At 31.6% G+C, this 17,259-nt stretch overlaps 3 protein-coding genes and 1 long non-coding RNA gene across 4 annotated transcripts in view; 3 read left to right on the top strand and 1 right to left on the bottom strand.

Moving 5' to 3' along the window:
• Positions 1 to 3,350, top strand: part of LOC106627657 (UPF0047 protein YjbQ) — a 39,553-nt gene extending 36,203 nt beyond the window's left edge. The window contains exon 5 of the mRNA XM_014247845.3: positions 74 to 3,350. Coding sequence (XP_014103320.1) covers positions 74 to 289 — 216 coding nt within the window. The 3' untranslated portion in view covers positions 290 to 3,350. The remainder of the gene's footprint in view (positions 1 to 73) is intronic.
• On the top strand, positions 554 to 5,418 carry LOC138855625 (uncharacterized). Its single transcript, XM_070106320.1, has one exon. The coding sequence runs from the start codon at positions 554 to 556 to the stop codon at positions 2,351 to 2,353; it is 1,800 nt and encodes a 599-aa protein (XP_069962421.1). The 3' UTR covers positions 2,354 to 5,418.
• A 4,649-nt stretch (positions 5,419 to 10,067) lies between these two features.
• LOC138855951 (uncharacterized) lies at positions 10,068 to 12,577 on the top strand. Its single transcript, XR_011395085.1, has 2 exons — positions 10,068 to 10,506; positions 10,629 to 12,577. It is a non-coding gene; the product is annotated as an uncharacterized lncRNA (long non-coding RNA).
• A 569-nt stretch (positions 12,578 to 13,146) lies between these two features.
• LOC106627633 (PITH domain-containing protein GA19395) lies at positions 13,147 to 15,032 on the bottom strand. Its single transcript, XM_014247812.3, has 5 exons — positions 14,723 to 15,032; positions 14,538 to 14,659; positions 14,372 to 14,476; positions 13,435 to 13,520; positions 13,147 to 13,366 (listed from the first exon to the last, which is right to left on the bottom strand). Exons 1-5 carry the CDS (start codon positions 14,921 to 14,923, stop codon positions 13,242 to 13,244), a joined length of 639 nt encoding a protein of 212 aa, XP_014103287.1. The 5' UTR covers positions 14,924 to 15,032; the 3' UTR covers positions 13,147 to 13,241.
• Between the last annotated feature and the right edge of the window lie 2,227 nt (positions 15,033 to 17,259).

The raw sequence follows: 17,259 nt of genomic DNA, 5'->3' as shown, positions 1-17,259 counted from the left end.
ATTGCTGAATTGCTTAATTGCTATACCGTTAATTCTTCTAATAATTGTGTTTATTTCGATTTCATGCTTGCAGCCGGCGCATGTGAAAGCCTGCTTCCTCGGCAGCTCATTGACAATCCCCATAACTGATGGTAAATTATCGCTTGGTACATGGCAGGGCGTTTGGCTATGCGAGCATCGCGATCAAGCGGGTTCACGCAAGCTAGTTATAACACTGTCTGGGTGTCCGCGTGAGACAGCGCGCAGTCCGCTGTCGCCAGTATCGCCAATCGCTTCGACATCCAGTTAGGGAAGGCCTCGCTCCACCCGCGATAGTCGGTAATCGCGGGGGAGCGACAATAATGACATCATTTCGTCGAGGAAATTAATTTTTAATAGAAATTTAGCTAATACCAAAATCAGTGCGACGGCAACAACAACAACAGCGGCAGCGGCATCAGCTGTAGCAGCCGCAGCAGCTGCGAGCACTACAACTACTACTTGTGCGAAAAATACGACTAATTTAACTAATATAACTACGAACGCGTTATTAAGTAATAGTAGAAGATTGTTCATGAAAAACCAATTACATTTAAATTTAAATGTAACGGAAACATTGAATGTTGATAATGATGGTAATGCGAGTGATTCGATGGAAGCAGCGGCAGCAGCAGCAGCAGCAGTAGCCGTATCTAAGTTAAAATGGGATGGTGTTAATGTAGAAACCGTCACAACAGTGCCTCAACAACAACAACAACTACTACTACAACCACACGAACAAAAACAACATCAACAACAAATACTAGAAGCAGAACAACAAAAACTTAGAAAAGCATATAGCAAAATCGAAGCAATTGCAGTGGGACAGTCGTCTACAACTACAACAACAACAACATCAACAACCACATTTAGAGGAGACGTGGGAATAGTAGCAGCAACAAAACGAGTAGCGACATCGCTATCATCATCACCGTCATTGTTGAATTCATCATCAACGGCATTAGCTAAATTTAACCGAATCATCGACAGTACAATGCCGGCAACTAATTATTATCAGCACCATTTGCAACAACAGAAGCAAGCGCAAGAAAGCATGCAACATGCCATATGCGCCGGTGCAGCACCACCAGCAACGCTGAGTGACGCACTACAGCAGCGCTTAGCGCTCGTCTATCCCGACATTGTCTCGACCGATTCGCAAACGAAAAAAATTAATTTCACAACAGCAGCAGCAGCGGCAACAGCGAAGACAGCAGCAACAACCGCACAAACAGCAAAACCGAAAGCGAAAGTGAAAGGAAAATCCGGTGCAACGCATGATCGTTCGCGTACAACGCGAGCGGAAATAGCGACGGAAATGGAAGCGGCAACTTTGACGGCCGCAGCTGCTGCAACAGCGCCATCAAACGACGATAATCAAATGAAACGAAATGATGTGCATTATTTGTTGAAACAATTAAATAGTTTTAGTGATATAGAAGAAATAGAAATTGTTGATATGGAGCAAAGACAGCGACAGCTGGACGAACAACAGCAGCTAACACAGCAGCATATGGGCCACGGCGTGGACAAGGCACACTCACCGACAGCGCAATCGCTTGTGATAACCTCGCCATCGTCACTGTCACACAAAGGCATACGACGCTACGCCTCACTGCACCAACAGCAGTGCACGCAATATCCGCTCGATAGCGATGAGGCGATCGACAGCGTCGATCAACAGCAATATTTGCTGCAACAATTCGACGACTACCTTTTTCAGTCCTGCCACTATCTGGAGACAAATTATTTTGCCGCCAACTATCGCACTGCCATGGTTGAGAGCAGCTCACACGAGTTCCGACCATCGACGACGACGACAACGGGCACATCGGCAGCATCTGTCTCATCGGAGCAATCCCTCGAGCTGCACGAGACCGAGCCGCCGAGCGTCATCTGTAAGGCACCACCGCCACCAGCGCCTGCCACACCAACACCATCTTTAAGCGGCGTCGACGTGCCGACAACGCCTAGACGCTACGGTATGCAAGCGCGTTTGACTAGCAGCGGCGTGCAAACCGAACTCACCGCCACCTCACTAACGGAGGCGTCGCTGGCGAAAAGCAGCAGTAGTTCCGCTAGCTCCGAAGAGCAGCGTCGGCGTGCGCCATTCTTCAAGTGCTGCTACACGCCCATAGATCGTTGGCGTGAAAAACGTAGCGCAGCACATTCAGCGGCGGCAGCGCAAAAGCGTGGGAGTCGACAAAGTGAGCGGTCAAGTGTCACTGCAGCTACAGCGTCGGTTAGCAAGCGTGGTGGCGCCACCGCCAGTGCCAGAGCTAGTAAAGCCAACGTCGCACAGCAACATACGGGCAAAAATGGGCATGCAGTCTGACATTTCGCGTACGCATTGGAGTGTGTAGGCGTGAGCGTGAGCATGAACTTAAAGAAAAAACAATGCAAATTGAGAATCCATCAGCGTCGCTGTCTATTTGCGATATCAACAATTATTTCTATTTCAAAATTATACTTGGAATATTTACGCAAATACTTTTGTATACATGAAGATATTCCAAGTAGATTATTTGTTTAAAAGCGCAAACTTAGATGATAAACTAGGAGGAGAAGCAGAAAGAGTTATTTTCTGCAGCGCATTGAAGGCGCGTCAATGCGTGGCAAAAAGTGAAAGAGATTTTGAATATTGGCGATTGTAGTCAAGAATAAAATAGAAGTCTTAAAAAGTGTTCTAAATGTTAAAGCTTTTTTAAAAAGCCCTTTAGTTGTATGCATGCATGCAGGAAGTAAACCAGTCCGGTGCCAGTGTCAACTGTTACCAGTTAAACTAGGAACCACACACGCTAACCTCAAAGATAATAAAGAGCCACAAATACACCGCACTAAACAAGAGATTTGCATTGAAAATAAGTGCTTTTAAATTAAATTGTTTGTTATCAATTAATGTTAGACTAATAAGTTCTTTAACAATCCACATAAAATAAGAAACACGAGAGACAAATTTGCTTTTCAAGCATTCCAAAGATTGTAGCTATAGTTTTTAAAAACAAATTCAAGTTAAAAAAAAAGAAAATTACCGATTTGCAAGTAACATATACATACCATGGTTTAATTATTATTACTTGTTTTTATTAATTTCTTTTATATTTTTTTGGGTTTTTTTTTTTAAATTTTATTTATTCCTTATTTATTTTTCTTGTTGTATTTTTTCAAATATTTTTATGTTGCTTTTTGTATTTTTTATGAAATTTTTGTTTTGTAATTTTAAAATTTCATGTATGTCATGTTTTTGATGTCGATTTTTTTTACACCTATAAACTACCGGATTTCACTGAGTTGGATTCAATTTAATTAAAAGTTACAATTACCAAATTTTACGACCTTGGCTTTGTCTTATTTTTGATATTAGTGTGTAACGATTGCAGTGTAGTGAATTCCGAATGCTTTTGTTTTTAAATTGATTAGGAGCATCTAAATAATCACCTATTGTAAGAACACCGAATGTCATCTTAATGCCTACACACACTCACACAGCGACTTAAGTGACTGCAGCACACTGAACGAATACCGCACATGGAACATACATACGTACATACATGCATACACATACAATTTTGTTTGCGAGCTTCACCAAGCTGTATAGAAGAAGCGTAAACCTAAACCTAATAAAATAACGAAGTGCAAGCATGAAAACGTAAATAATAATAGCTTAATATATAATATATATGAAAAAAAACCTTAAAGAACAAATGCCGTCGGTAGGTAAAATTGCAAAAGAATAAATAAAGCAGCAGCAGCACATAGCATATTTCACGAATGTTTACGAAAAATACTTTACAAAATTAAAATAACTGTAACGCGAGCGTTTAGTCTTAATATAATTAATTATAATGAATGCATATACTAAAAATAAGTAACTTTTTCTAAAACACAAAAGAAGTAAAACATAAAAGTAGAAACGCATACAACAACAAAAAGGTAAATAAACATTTGCAAAATAAGTGAATAAAATGCAGAAAATATATTGTTAATGCATTGAAACGCTAAAAATATAGAAACTATATGAACATAAACCAAAACCAAACAGAAAAAACACAATACCACATGCAATGGATATTAACTATATATGCTATAAACTATAAAAAGCGCATCAAATACCAGTAAATAATTTAATTAGAGAGCTTGTATAGTAAATGAGTGAAATCGAAGAAGGAAAATAAAAGACAGCAAACAAAAATATATTGAAATAATAAATTAATTTAAATTAAAAAAAAAGAAAAACAAAAAGCGTAGAAGTGAAATTTTTAAGCGCTAATTTTTAATTTTCAAAACATTCTAGCAATAACTTAATAGGTAATTCATATAATTATACATACAAGCAAATAAGAAGTAAAGCAAAGCAAGAAAAAAACAAAAAAAAAACACAAAATACACCATGTCATGTGACAGCGCAATAAGCGTGCAGGAACTGTTACCATTAACGGAGTCATTGAAATAAATTGAAAAAAAAAAAATTAAAAAAATGGATATAAAAAAAATTTGTCTAAATTCTGCATATAGCATAATAAATTAATCCAAGTACCAGTTGTTAAGTTTGGGTTTTGATTATTCGAGTCTTGAAATGTTACGTACGATGCTGTTAATTTTGTTCGTTGATTTTTATATACATACATACCTACATATAGTACATTTAAAAAGCAAAGAAGCAATGAAGCAATGAATGTAAGTACGCACGCAGAGCGCAAAACAGGTTATGCACATACGTACATACATACAAACATCATATTTAAAAACTTTAACTCCGAGAAATTGTTAAGCCGTCTTCTGCTTACTTTAATGTTTTAATTTCGCCAAGCATCACTAAAAATAAAACACTAAAGTTCGAAGTGAAGCAAAGTTCTATTAAAAATTACTGTTAAGCTTGGCACAGTAGCATTGTAATTACACTTGATTCTATGTTTTTTTTTTTGTTTGCTAAAACTTATACTTCAATTCTTATCGACGCTGTACACACTTACATACATACATTCAATTTGTATACGCAAAGCCGCATACACACACACACATGCAAGCATTAACACATACAAACACAAAGCAAAACATATATATATATACAAATATATAGTATATATATACATAAATATATATCAAAAGCAAACTTGTCAATTTTGTTATGAACATTATTATTATATATGAAATACTTATATTGTACTACAATAACATTTTTCTTATGGCGTTTAAGTGGAGATATTTGGGGAACTTTTACAATTTTTTCTTATTATTATAACGCATTCTCTTCTATGGATTAATTATTCTTATATTATCACTAGTACCAAATAAAACACGCATACACATATATATACTCACAAATGGGCAATTGAAAAATGCGAAGAAATTATACACAATAAAACATAAAAAAATATTACAAAAACAAATAATCAACAACAGCGCTGTTTTCTAATTTTCCATGTATTTAAGGACTAAACTATTTTTTAAGGTTAAGCAAGCATGAGCAACTGCTTGCTGCTCATCGTACTACGTTTTTAACCTCGTAATTTAACTTTAATTAAGCGGATGGGTGGTCACAGACAGCTGAGTACACCTACAGTTATTGCGATGGATCTCTAGTTGGACAAATTAATTACGTTTAATTTGATTACAGCTTAATCGAGGGACAACGTTTTCCAGCAAATAATTTAAATATTCTTAATTCATGCAATTATTTTCTTTTTTACTGTTAAGTTTCAATAAGTGATTGTACATATATTTCCCGTAATGTCACTTTAACTTAGTTCGTTTATTTTTAGCTTTTTGGCCATTTCTTGAACTCATATTATTGCTTGATTTTTTAAATACATTTACAATAACATTAGTTAGTTACAACAGTCATGACCCAAGTGACTACCAAGCTCACAGAGCTTGGCCGGTTATATCCACGTCCGTTAAATTTACGTATGTATTTCCGACAGTTGCGGAACAAATTTATTTCGTATATTTGTATTTTCGCCAAAGCTCTTTGTTTTTTTCTCGTCGGCAACGAAATAATTTTTTAAAAGTTCAACTTCAAACGTGGAGCTTTGAAAGTGTATTCAGCTCGAGAGAACAATCGCTGAATAAGGCCATATCCTCGGCACATAACGCTACCTTTAAAAATTAACCGTCAACTTTGTTCTATTTCTGTAGAACTAATATATTACTAACATTTTCAGAATATCAGCTAAATTTGATTAATTTTATAGAGGTAAGTGCAATTCAGCAGATATGGAGAATTCACAATTCTCGAAAATTGGAAAAACTTACGCCGAGCACAGCTTAAAATTTCCCAACTTCAAGTGTAATTGCGGGGAAAAACGTAAGGGATCTCCGTTTTAATCCGTCGATTGCAGCTTCTTACAGTGGACGCATACCCGGTACATGTCCATTTATGCATACACTTTATAATTTATTGAATACACTTGAAAATTTGATTTCAATGCGTATCACTTTAAGCAATTCATCAACACAGTTCTTCCAAATCATAATAAAAAATACACTTTGTTGAATATTAATATTATATTTGTAATAAAATAAAAAAGCTAAAAAAATAAACCATAAGAATATGAAATTTAAATTATGCTTGTATGAAAACGAGTAGCTAAATTTTATTGTATTATTAAGAGCAGTAAAATGACGTTGCAAGAAAGTTGCTGAATGCCGTTATATGCTACGTAGTGAATTAATTAAAAAATAAATATATTTAAATTAAAACCAAACAAATGCCTTTTACATACATACATACATATTTACGTACATCATCAACAGTTATAAACAAGTATACACAAACACTACCACCATAACAATAAAACAGTAAATAAGTAGCCTATAAATATCAGATTATTTGTTACTATATGGATTTACAAAAATTATTATATTATATAACCTTTGATGCATAGAATATGTGTGAAAACTGAAATTGCAACTCCGTGCTAACTTTTTCTGACGCTTTAGCTCTCTGCGCTTTGCACATGAAAAATCTTTATGGATTACCGGGCTTCTGAGATGCTTGGCTTTCAGCACCTAATTCAGTTGCCTTTCTCTTAAGCTAAAAAGCGCTGGATCGCTAACCATCTTAAAAGCCAGACCTTTAGGAATTTTTGACTCATTTTATCTGCAGTTGACTGTAAAAATGCAAAATTTATGAAGCTGCCGTTTTTAGTAGTAGAGGCTTTTTAGGCGCTTTAATCTTTTTAAGCATTTAATTAGCTGAATAAGTTTTTAAAACTAAATTTTTGAAATCGCAGTCTGAATCAGTTTCCTCAAACGCTGAAAGTCAAAAAGTCTGAAAAATCGGGCGTGAAGTTGCAGTTTAATTTCTTATTTTAGTAAATACTTTTTTAATCATAGAAAAAAATAATATCAAAATTTTATACAAGCAATTGTTTTTGTTGGTGAAAAACGCAATTTACTTTTACTTAAGCAAGACATATTTTTTTCCAGTCTATAGTTTTATATATGTTTAATAAGTTTATATAGTTAGTAAATATATTACATATGTTTATTAATAATAAGCGGTGTTATATTTTTGTTAGGGCCTTAACCATCGCTCTAAAGCAGAGAGCGTTGCTTTTTAGGTTAACTGTTATTATACTATGTAATTATACAATAATACACATATGTACATATATATTTTTGCTGCATTAGGTATTATTGTGTTCTATAAAAAGTAATGATTACGTTAAATAATTGAATTATCGATTACTTATATACTTCGTGTAAGGATTCTATTTAACTCTTTATATATGTATATTAGTGTGTCCGTTATTTCCTAATTTGATTATGATTTTGCAAACGCCCCCTAAAGTTTCAGTTTTTGTCTTAAAAATAAGGATCCAACGTAAACAAGCTCTCTATTTTCAATTTAAACCGTGCCTGAATCATATTTTTTTCCCATGTACATATCATGAGATTCTTTAATATTTTGCCTTAAGCATGTAAATCTATACCTTTGTGAAAATAATATTTTATTACAAAATTTTTCGCTCTACAAAAGAGGTCTTAAAGACTTTTTTCATTAAAGCTTAAAAAGCTATAAGCAGTTAATAACCTGAGCATTCATACAAGTACAAGTGATTTATACATTCCGTGTTGCTCATACGACATGGTGTACTATATGAATACAGTACATTCGATGCTTAACTTTAGCAGCGTATAAGTTTTAATGTAATGTTTTTGTGAAAGAAATATTTTTAGAATAGAAAAATTTTGTATTCGAATATTATCATATATTTTCAAGGTTGTAAGTGTATATTTGCTGTGAAGATAAAATATTTATTGCAAAATAGCAAAAAATCCCATATAAAGTATATGGGAAAGGTTACATGATTTAGACATTTTATATTTACTAAAATAAAAATTTAAATTTCAATTTTTCCGTTGGATAATTTTTTTAGGTAAAAATGAAACTTCAGGGGGCGTTTGCAAAAAAAAGTCAACTTGAAAATATATATTATATAATATAAAATTTGTGAGGGTTTGTTAATGAATTTAATTACCTTTCGATTATTATGAATATTACTACTTCTAATGTTTTTTTTATTTCCATAATAGAAAATTGTACATTCACTACCAACTAAAAAATTAAGTGTAAAAAGTAAAAAAAAGCTTTAATTAATTTAATTAACCATTAATTCGATGTCATTGTCAGTAGTGTAGTGTTAAATAGTTAATTTGTAAATTAAAAGAATTTCAATGGTTGAAATTTGTAAAAAAAAAAAAATAAAAATACGCATTATACTTAAATATATACATACATACATTAAATAAATCAATGTAATATCTAATAATAACAGCATAACAAATTTTAGCACTTAAGTAAATGTCGCCTAACTGTGTATTTTACTATATTAAATCATAATAAATATATAAAATAATGACCAAACCAAACTAGCTGTCGTACTAATCATCTTGATTGAGTACGAATAAAGCAATTAAAGAAAATTTCATGACAAAACATGATGCAAATGTTGTTCATGAAAACTTGGTGGCAGTGTTTGCATCGACAACAATAGCGCTCTCATATCTGCAGCACCCATTTATACCACTGTGTACAACGCCTTAACACATGCACACACACACACATACAAATAATGTACATATAAGTATACAAGCTCATACACATGCGCAACCACCCATTCGAACACACACACACACATTCATACCCCAATGCAACTACTTAAACTTACGCACAGGGAGCGACCGCCGCTGATAAATAAAAGCGCATTTTCTTACCAAACTCTTTTGCATTTTCAATCTTTTTAAAATAAACTAAGTTTTTAACGCTAATAAAAATCAAAGTACTATATTTAATGTAACAATTAAATAAAACATAATAATACTAAAGAAATAAAACTTAAATTAAAAATGTAATCCTGCCAAGAAACAATTGACCTGCTTGAAGAAAAAACCCGCTTTTTGCTAAATGATACATTAATATAAAAGACAAATTATAATTATATATATATCAAAAAGCATTACTTGGACACGATTTTGAAAGAAAACCGAAATTCCGTAGCAATGCGATTACGCTGTACTAAATATGCCATTATAAAAGGATATATGAAATCCAAATCACCAAAAGTTAAACACAATTATTACATACATATACACATACAACTAATTACGGAGCAAAGCTAATCACCATACCAGTAAAGACTTTTTGCATGTTTGATAAACCTTATACGAGTATACATACATACATATATACAATATCACTTGCATACATACATTTAAGAATACTTATTAAAATTAAATGAAACAAATTGAGACCAAAACCGAAAACCAACACAAGGCAGAAGACTTATAAATCATTCTAATCCATAAAAAAGGGATTAAAAAATTATTTTCTAAAACGAACTTTTCAATATTTCAAAAATAGCAATCGTTAAATAATCAAGAATATGACTTGACGTTTAAAAATCAACTCTTAAACAATTAAAAAAAATTGTGTAATGTAATTTTTCTTAGTTAAAAAAAAAACAACATAAAATAATTGAAATGACAACTAAAAAATATATTTTTTTAAATTGATATACAATGGCAATACAGTATGTATTTTTCGAAAATGAAGTTTTGAGTTTCAGAATTTTAAATAATTTTTGCCAATTGATACAATTTACATATATTTGAGCTATTTCGAAAAATTTGTAAATTTGAAAAAAATTATTTAAAAGCGCAAAGAAAAAACAATAAAATAAACTTGAATAACAAAAAAAAAACATACCGTAAAAATAAAAAAAGAAAAATACATATACAGATGTATAATATATATACACCCACACTTGCTGCAAGCCGATTATTGAAGAATCTGCTATATTACAATGATTAATACATTTCCGATTACCGATCACAAGCCCACTTACATTCGGTGAAAATAAGTAAGCACTGGTTTCAGCGCCAATGAACAGAATTTATTCAACAAGGAAAATTCTTTGTGATTGCAAAAATATATATATACATATAATAATAAATAAAATACAAAATAAGTAAAATAAAAATGTAATAATGTCGAGAGGTTCTTTACAAAACGACTGAGAAATTATTAATTTAAACTATTTATTGTACTTTATTATAATGATTTTAATTTATTTGTATATTTACCATTATTATACTTTGAACAGGGCATATGAAGTTTGTCACGAAGTTTGTAAGTGATCAGAATTCTGCAAACGTTATTTTCTCCTCAAGAAACTGCTCATTCGTCGGAACTGCCGATATCGGACCACTATAGCATATAGCTGCCATACAAACTGAACAAGCAAAATTAAGTTCTTTTATGGAAAACTTTTTTATTTGACAAGATATTTTTACGAAATTTGGCATGGATTATTTTCCAAGGCAGCAAAAAAAAATTTCAGATTGGACTACTATAGCATATATGTAGCTGCCATACAAACTGGCAGATCAGAATCAAGTTCCTGTATAAAAACTTCTTTATTTGTGAAAGGTACTCTAGCTTCGGTGCAACCGAAGTTAACGTTTGTCTTGTTATTATTTACAATTTTATAAACACTATTATATACCTAAAATACCATTTTTCTATTCCTATAATATAATTTTTTGATTAAACATTTTTGCTTGAGCCTGTGTGGGTGATTAATAATCCTAATTGTAAAAGGGAAGCACAAATTTATTAAATACAATATATAAATCAATACAAATTTTACAAAGTCGTCAATCATTTAACATTACATCATTACTACCCAGTTTTAGATGCTTATATATAAAATAAAACGACCTAAAGATACTAAATATAACATATTAAGATACATTTTAAATAATCTAGGCAAATATTTTAAAAGACAGCTCAGTGCAAAAGTCACTTACATACCTACATACATACAAGTATTTAATATAACTTTCTTCAAATTTGGTTCGGCCAAATGGCTTATATTAAATTGTGATTTCAAAGAAGGCGCCATAACAGAAAAATGTGTTAATTATAGTTATATAAAATTAAGATTTTTTTGAATATTTCGTGGCAAAGTTAAGTGTATAAATATTTTTTTTTAAATAGCAAAACTTTAACATACAAATCTCGTATGTAAAAATATGAAGCTCACATCACACATATGCAAACAACACACATACATACATACACCGCTTTCAAACACATCCAAATCGATGGGAATTATAAATATAAAGAAAATAAAGTCAAAGTGCATCCAAAAGTTAAGGGGATCTAAGAAGCATTATTTAAATAGAAATATGTATATATATATATATATATATATACGTATATAACAACATACATATATAGTAACAATGTAAATAAAACTAATAATAATTTATGTACAGTAACATTTTGCAGAAACACGCTTATGCACACCGCCAAGTCCACGAATATACTTACAAACATGCATACAGATGGTATGCGTTTGCGTGTAGCACATTTATATAAAAAACATTTGTACTATATATACATACATACTCGTATATGTATGTATGCAAACAAAAGCTTGAATAATCACATAAATACAAAATAAATAATTAACATAGTGAATTAATAATAAAAATTATTGAATTTTAAATAAAAATAATACATACATACATACAAGCATTAATAAAGAAAATTTCGATTTTGCCGAATCCTACGAATCCATATGCCTACACACACATTTGTTAATAATATAATACATACTGGTACATTCATATGGTTATGCTATTTGTACTTACACACATACGAAAAAGAAGTGTGCGCGTGGCAAATGTTCGCATACCATCAGTAAATATTTAGTAAAAACAAAAAAACTATTTAAACGGAAATGAAATTAACAAAACCATTGCATACATACAACACTTTGTCAGTAACATGCTAAGTATGTAATAGTAACCAATTTTGGATCAAAACGTAAAATCTTAAAGATCTAAAATTGAAGTATGTATACACTAAAACGTATAAAACGGCATACAGTCAAGAAAATAATAATAAAATAAAAAAACGAGAAACGAAAAAACACAATGTATAAGCGAAGAAGAAAATAAGATAATAATGATAATGAAGTAAAATAGTGAATAGATTATCTTAAAAATAAAATTATTAAAAATATTAACGAAGAATTTCACAAAATGGTGATTTGACTTTCATTTGTAGCTTTGTGTCGGGGGAAAATGTTTCATTCATTCTTTACCTTTCTTATTAAATTAATAGAAATCAACTATTAATTTTCTTTTCCATTTTCCTAAAAACCTATAAAAATCCGTTTCCATGACAGCGCTTTACACAGGGAATTTTTTAATTAAACATTTTGGATGAAAAATTAAAGTTTTAAAATTCCGATGTCTAATTAAAAATAAAATTTTGAATCCAAGATGTTGAGATTGATATTAGGTGATTAAAAATTGCAAATTTTATTCTTTAGTAGTAAATATTGAAAACTTAATTTTTACTCCAAAAATCTGAATTAAAAATCGATAACATATAAATCGTTTCAATGTGTAAGTTTGCCGGCAAGTTCTCTATACAAAATTAATTCTCGCATTATTTGCAATCGGAAAAGCATCGTATTTATTATATCCACCAGAATGGAATTGGCCATTCCACTTTAACAAAAACAAAAATATTACAAATTTAATACTATATTTAATAATTTTGTAAATCATCTTTTAAATAAGTCAATAGAGAAACGGAACACTATGTCAATGTATAACAGTTTATTATAAATTTCATCTGTATCAAAATAACGTTACATAATTTAGTTTTATATTTTTGCAATATCAATTTAAGCACTTTATCACTGTATTGTGCGATTAACCGCATCGTAGGCCTCATTTTTGTGGTCGCTTACATTTGGTCGTGCTTCATAGGTACAAATTGTTACACCATGGTAATGTGACTCATTGAACTCACCGCGTAGACCTTTATTAAAGAAATATGAAACATAAAAAATTTGTCTTTATAATTACAATCTATTTTCACGTGCTGACCAATATAGTAAATTCGTGTCACATCTTCGCCGAAATTGGAAGGAAAATGCAATGATAAATGATGCACCGACGAGAATGTGACCACCCTGAGTAATAGAAAAAAATAAATCAAAAGAAATAGTATTGTAATATTTTTAACTACACCACTCATCTATTAATACAATATAAATTACGTAAGATGTTTAATGGGGGAGGGGGTCGAGTCAAATCTCATCTAATCTTAAGTTGGAGAGAGGGCGGTCTCGGCAAATATCACACAATTTTTTTCTGATTGAAACAAAAAAAAATATACTATTTTGGTCCGTAATACAGATTGTATATACTTAAGATTTAATCGTAATACGAAATACAGAAAATTAAAAAAAAAAAACAACTCACGTAATTCATGAACGCCCTTTAATAAGCGAAAACTTGGTATCTCCATACGAGCTTTTAATTTTATACGTATTTATAAATATAATTCGAAATCGTACACCTTCAATGTTTTAATGCCAAATATAGTTACGTAATTATACCCTAATCACGAAGTTTCTTACCCTCAAAAAGAAACGTCGAAGACCCTATAAAGTATATACTCGTATATAAATGATCAGCAAGATGAGTTGAGTCCATGTCCGTCTGTTTGTATATACGCGACTAGTCCCTCAGTTTTTGAGGTATCGATCTGAAATTTTGCCGTCATTTTCTCCGTAAGAAGCTGCTTATTTGACATACAAATCAAACCATTAAAAGCATCTCCTTGTAGGAAATTTTTTTTTTGTCGATATATCCTCACTTCACCACTACCGTACGATCAAAATCAAGTTTTTGTAAGGAATTTTTTGTATTTGTGAAGGTTATTATATATATTTATGTCAAAAGTAAGCCCAATTAAAAAACAAGAAAAAACGTTGCACCGAAGCTATAATATATATATGTATATGTACTCTCTACTTACTTTGGTGAATATTCAATTTCTCCTCGGGGATCTCTTGTTAGTTCAAATTCTTGGTCAGCCTTGGCACGCGCATCATCAAATGTCATTTTAGGTCGATTTTTAAACCTAATATCATATTTTGTTGTACTTATTTGCCAATAGAACATTATAATTTTTATTTACTTACAGTCTCACTTTGTTCGGATGTGTATTGTCATTAGCACCGACAATTATAATGCCTTTCAGCTTTATGTTGCCGGTAAATGGTATGTTGAAGAGCAATTCTTCATCAGCATCACTTTGCACGAACTGGATTTATTATAATAGATTTGATCTTTTAATTCCATCTATGTAAATGGTTTAAATACTTACATCTGCATGATTCAATCGATTTTCATAAGCTTTGAACACTTTCTTTCCGCTGCCTTCGAGTTCCTCGTTCAGACACTCCAAATTGTCCATATCAATTTTTTTGAACAGTGAATATTCGATACCCATTTCTAAGGCATGATCGACATCAGTTGCTTCATGGCCACATTCCTGTCCGTGGTTGTGCGAGTGGCCGTGCGGCATTTTGTTTTATTACAGAGTTTAAATATTTTTAAAAATTATTTATCACTTTATTTTACAAATAAACAGTGTCTCTTGAATACAATGTTCATTCACGATAGAGTAATCACAGCTGATTTAATTATTCTTATTGATGAGTTGCATACGGGTATTTTTAACCGGTTTTTTCATTAAAGAAAAATCATGTACCAAATATGTATGCATTTTATATCAGTTCAATATACTGAAAACTGTAGATCAAATGTTGATATGTGGTTCGGTTTAGTAACAACTGTTTAAAGAAATTTGCAACATAAAAGATTTTCTATATTCTTTTACAAGATTTCTTATGTTTAAAAAAAGCCTTTACAATATGAAACTATTTGTTTATTAGTATAATTCAAATATATAAGATGATGATAGCTCAAAAGCAACAATTTGTTAAATCTGTTCATCATGATGGATAAAACCGGGAAAGACTTTACATACTTACCCTGCCTTTTCAAAATATTTGAAAAAGTGTTCCTATCAAAGATGTCTCCTTTCCTTTATGAAAATAACATAATTCCAACGCACCAATTCAGGGGAAAACATACACATATCCAGAAAAATAACTAGCATTACAATAAAAGCAGCAAATTTAAACAAGTTGTTACATAAAAATTCTTAACATAGACTTGACAGCAAAGTTTGGTTATAGAACGCAGTAATGAAGTCCATTCGGATGTCTATTATTCAACTGTTGGGTTCGACCAGTTCAACTAACTTTGCCATAATACAGAGGTTTCAGCCAAAATCCCTTAGATCTTGGTATTCCTATGGTAAAGAAAGACGTTGAGGACAGCAGAATGAAATACAAACTTAAACTCCGGGAACACCCTAATCAATAACTGGGCATACAAACTGGCATACCTAAATCAAAGCATTGTGCGGCTCGTTTTTTTATAGCGCAGCGTTAATGGCCAGTTCACATAGAACTTTTGTTTCGCTTTGCGTCAGACATTTGTTTTGACAGAAAAGTTCACTTTTGAACGAGTACGTTCACATAAATAAGTTTTCGACACGAAGCCAAGCAAAATGTTGGCCAACTTTATTTTTTTTTACGCTTTTTGAATACACCACTTGTGGCTTAACCAGAGAATGTAAATGAACTTAAAGGTGCTAATTGAATTTTGTATGATGCTTGATTGAACGGATAACAGAGCTGAAAAATTCCGAGCAGGGAGTTCACAATTTTCTGTGGCATTCGCTGCTATTTAACAGAAATGAGAATTTATAACAAGGTTATCTGGCAGAAATATGTATCTACCAAAATAAAGAGAAAAATTAAATACTTTGAACAAAAAATACAAATGCCACTTCACATATGCGTGATTATTTTTTGTAAACGATTTTTATGATAAAAAATTAAAAAATATGATTTTTTTTGCACAAATATGGCATGATAAAATACAAAAGATGATGCAAAAAAATATATTTTACTTTTATATAAAATTTTCTAATTTCAATTGTTACAAAATTAATAATTTATGTATGTACATCCATACAAACTTATGTACATATATGCGTATGACATTGCAAAATAAGTAATGCATACACAAATCTAGTTGTGTCACAAAGTTGTATGTTAATGGGCCCTAACGCCCACCCGGCATTCCTTAATAAAGCGGCAACTTTACTTCACATTCTCACTTAAATTTTAAAATTAGTACAGAAATGAAATGCAAAACGAATTAATTTATTAATAATAATTACATCAATTTGTACTAGCACTAAACATCATACGTCAAGAAAAAAATTACAATTTTATTGTTTTCTGAAGCAACCAACTTTACTTCTTAACGCACTGTCCAAATCGAATTATCAACCGCTCAGCGTTGCCGCCGCTATTTAGGTTTGCGCCATACAAAATCTATGGGCATAAGGAATTTTTGACAGTAATTTGCCGCTGTCGCTTTTATTTAAGTTTGTAACAACCAGAAGAAAACGTCGGAGACCTTATAAAAAATATATATAAATTATCAGTATGACGAGCTGAGTCGATTTAGCCATGTTCGTCTGTTTGTCTATCTCTATATACGCGAATTAGTCCCTCAATTTTTGAGATATCGTTCTGAAAATTGGTATACTTCTTTTTCTTCTCAAGAAGCTGCTCATCTGCCGAAACAGCCAATATCAGACCTATAGATAACATAGCTGCCATATAAACTAATCGATCAAACCCAAGTCCTGGCAGTTTGTTCTTCAAAGTAACGGTACAATATGTGTTAATTTGTTCAGATCGGACTACTATTGCATATGGCTGTGATTCAAACTGGTCAATCAAAATTAAGATAAAGATATTGTTATATCCTTTTATG

Source organism: Bactrocera oleae, chromosome 3 (genome assembly GCF_042242935.1).
Source record: "Bactrocera oleae isolate idBacOlea1 chromosome 3, idBacOlea1, whole genome shotgun sequence".
NCBI lineage: Eukaryota > Metazoa > Arthropoda > Insecta > Diptera > Tephritidae > Bactrocera > Bactrocera oleae.
The sequence above is the reverse complement of the archived record's forward strand: the minus strand, read 5'-3'. Positions and strand labels throughout refer to the sequence as shown.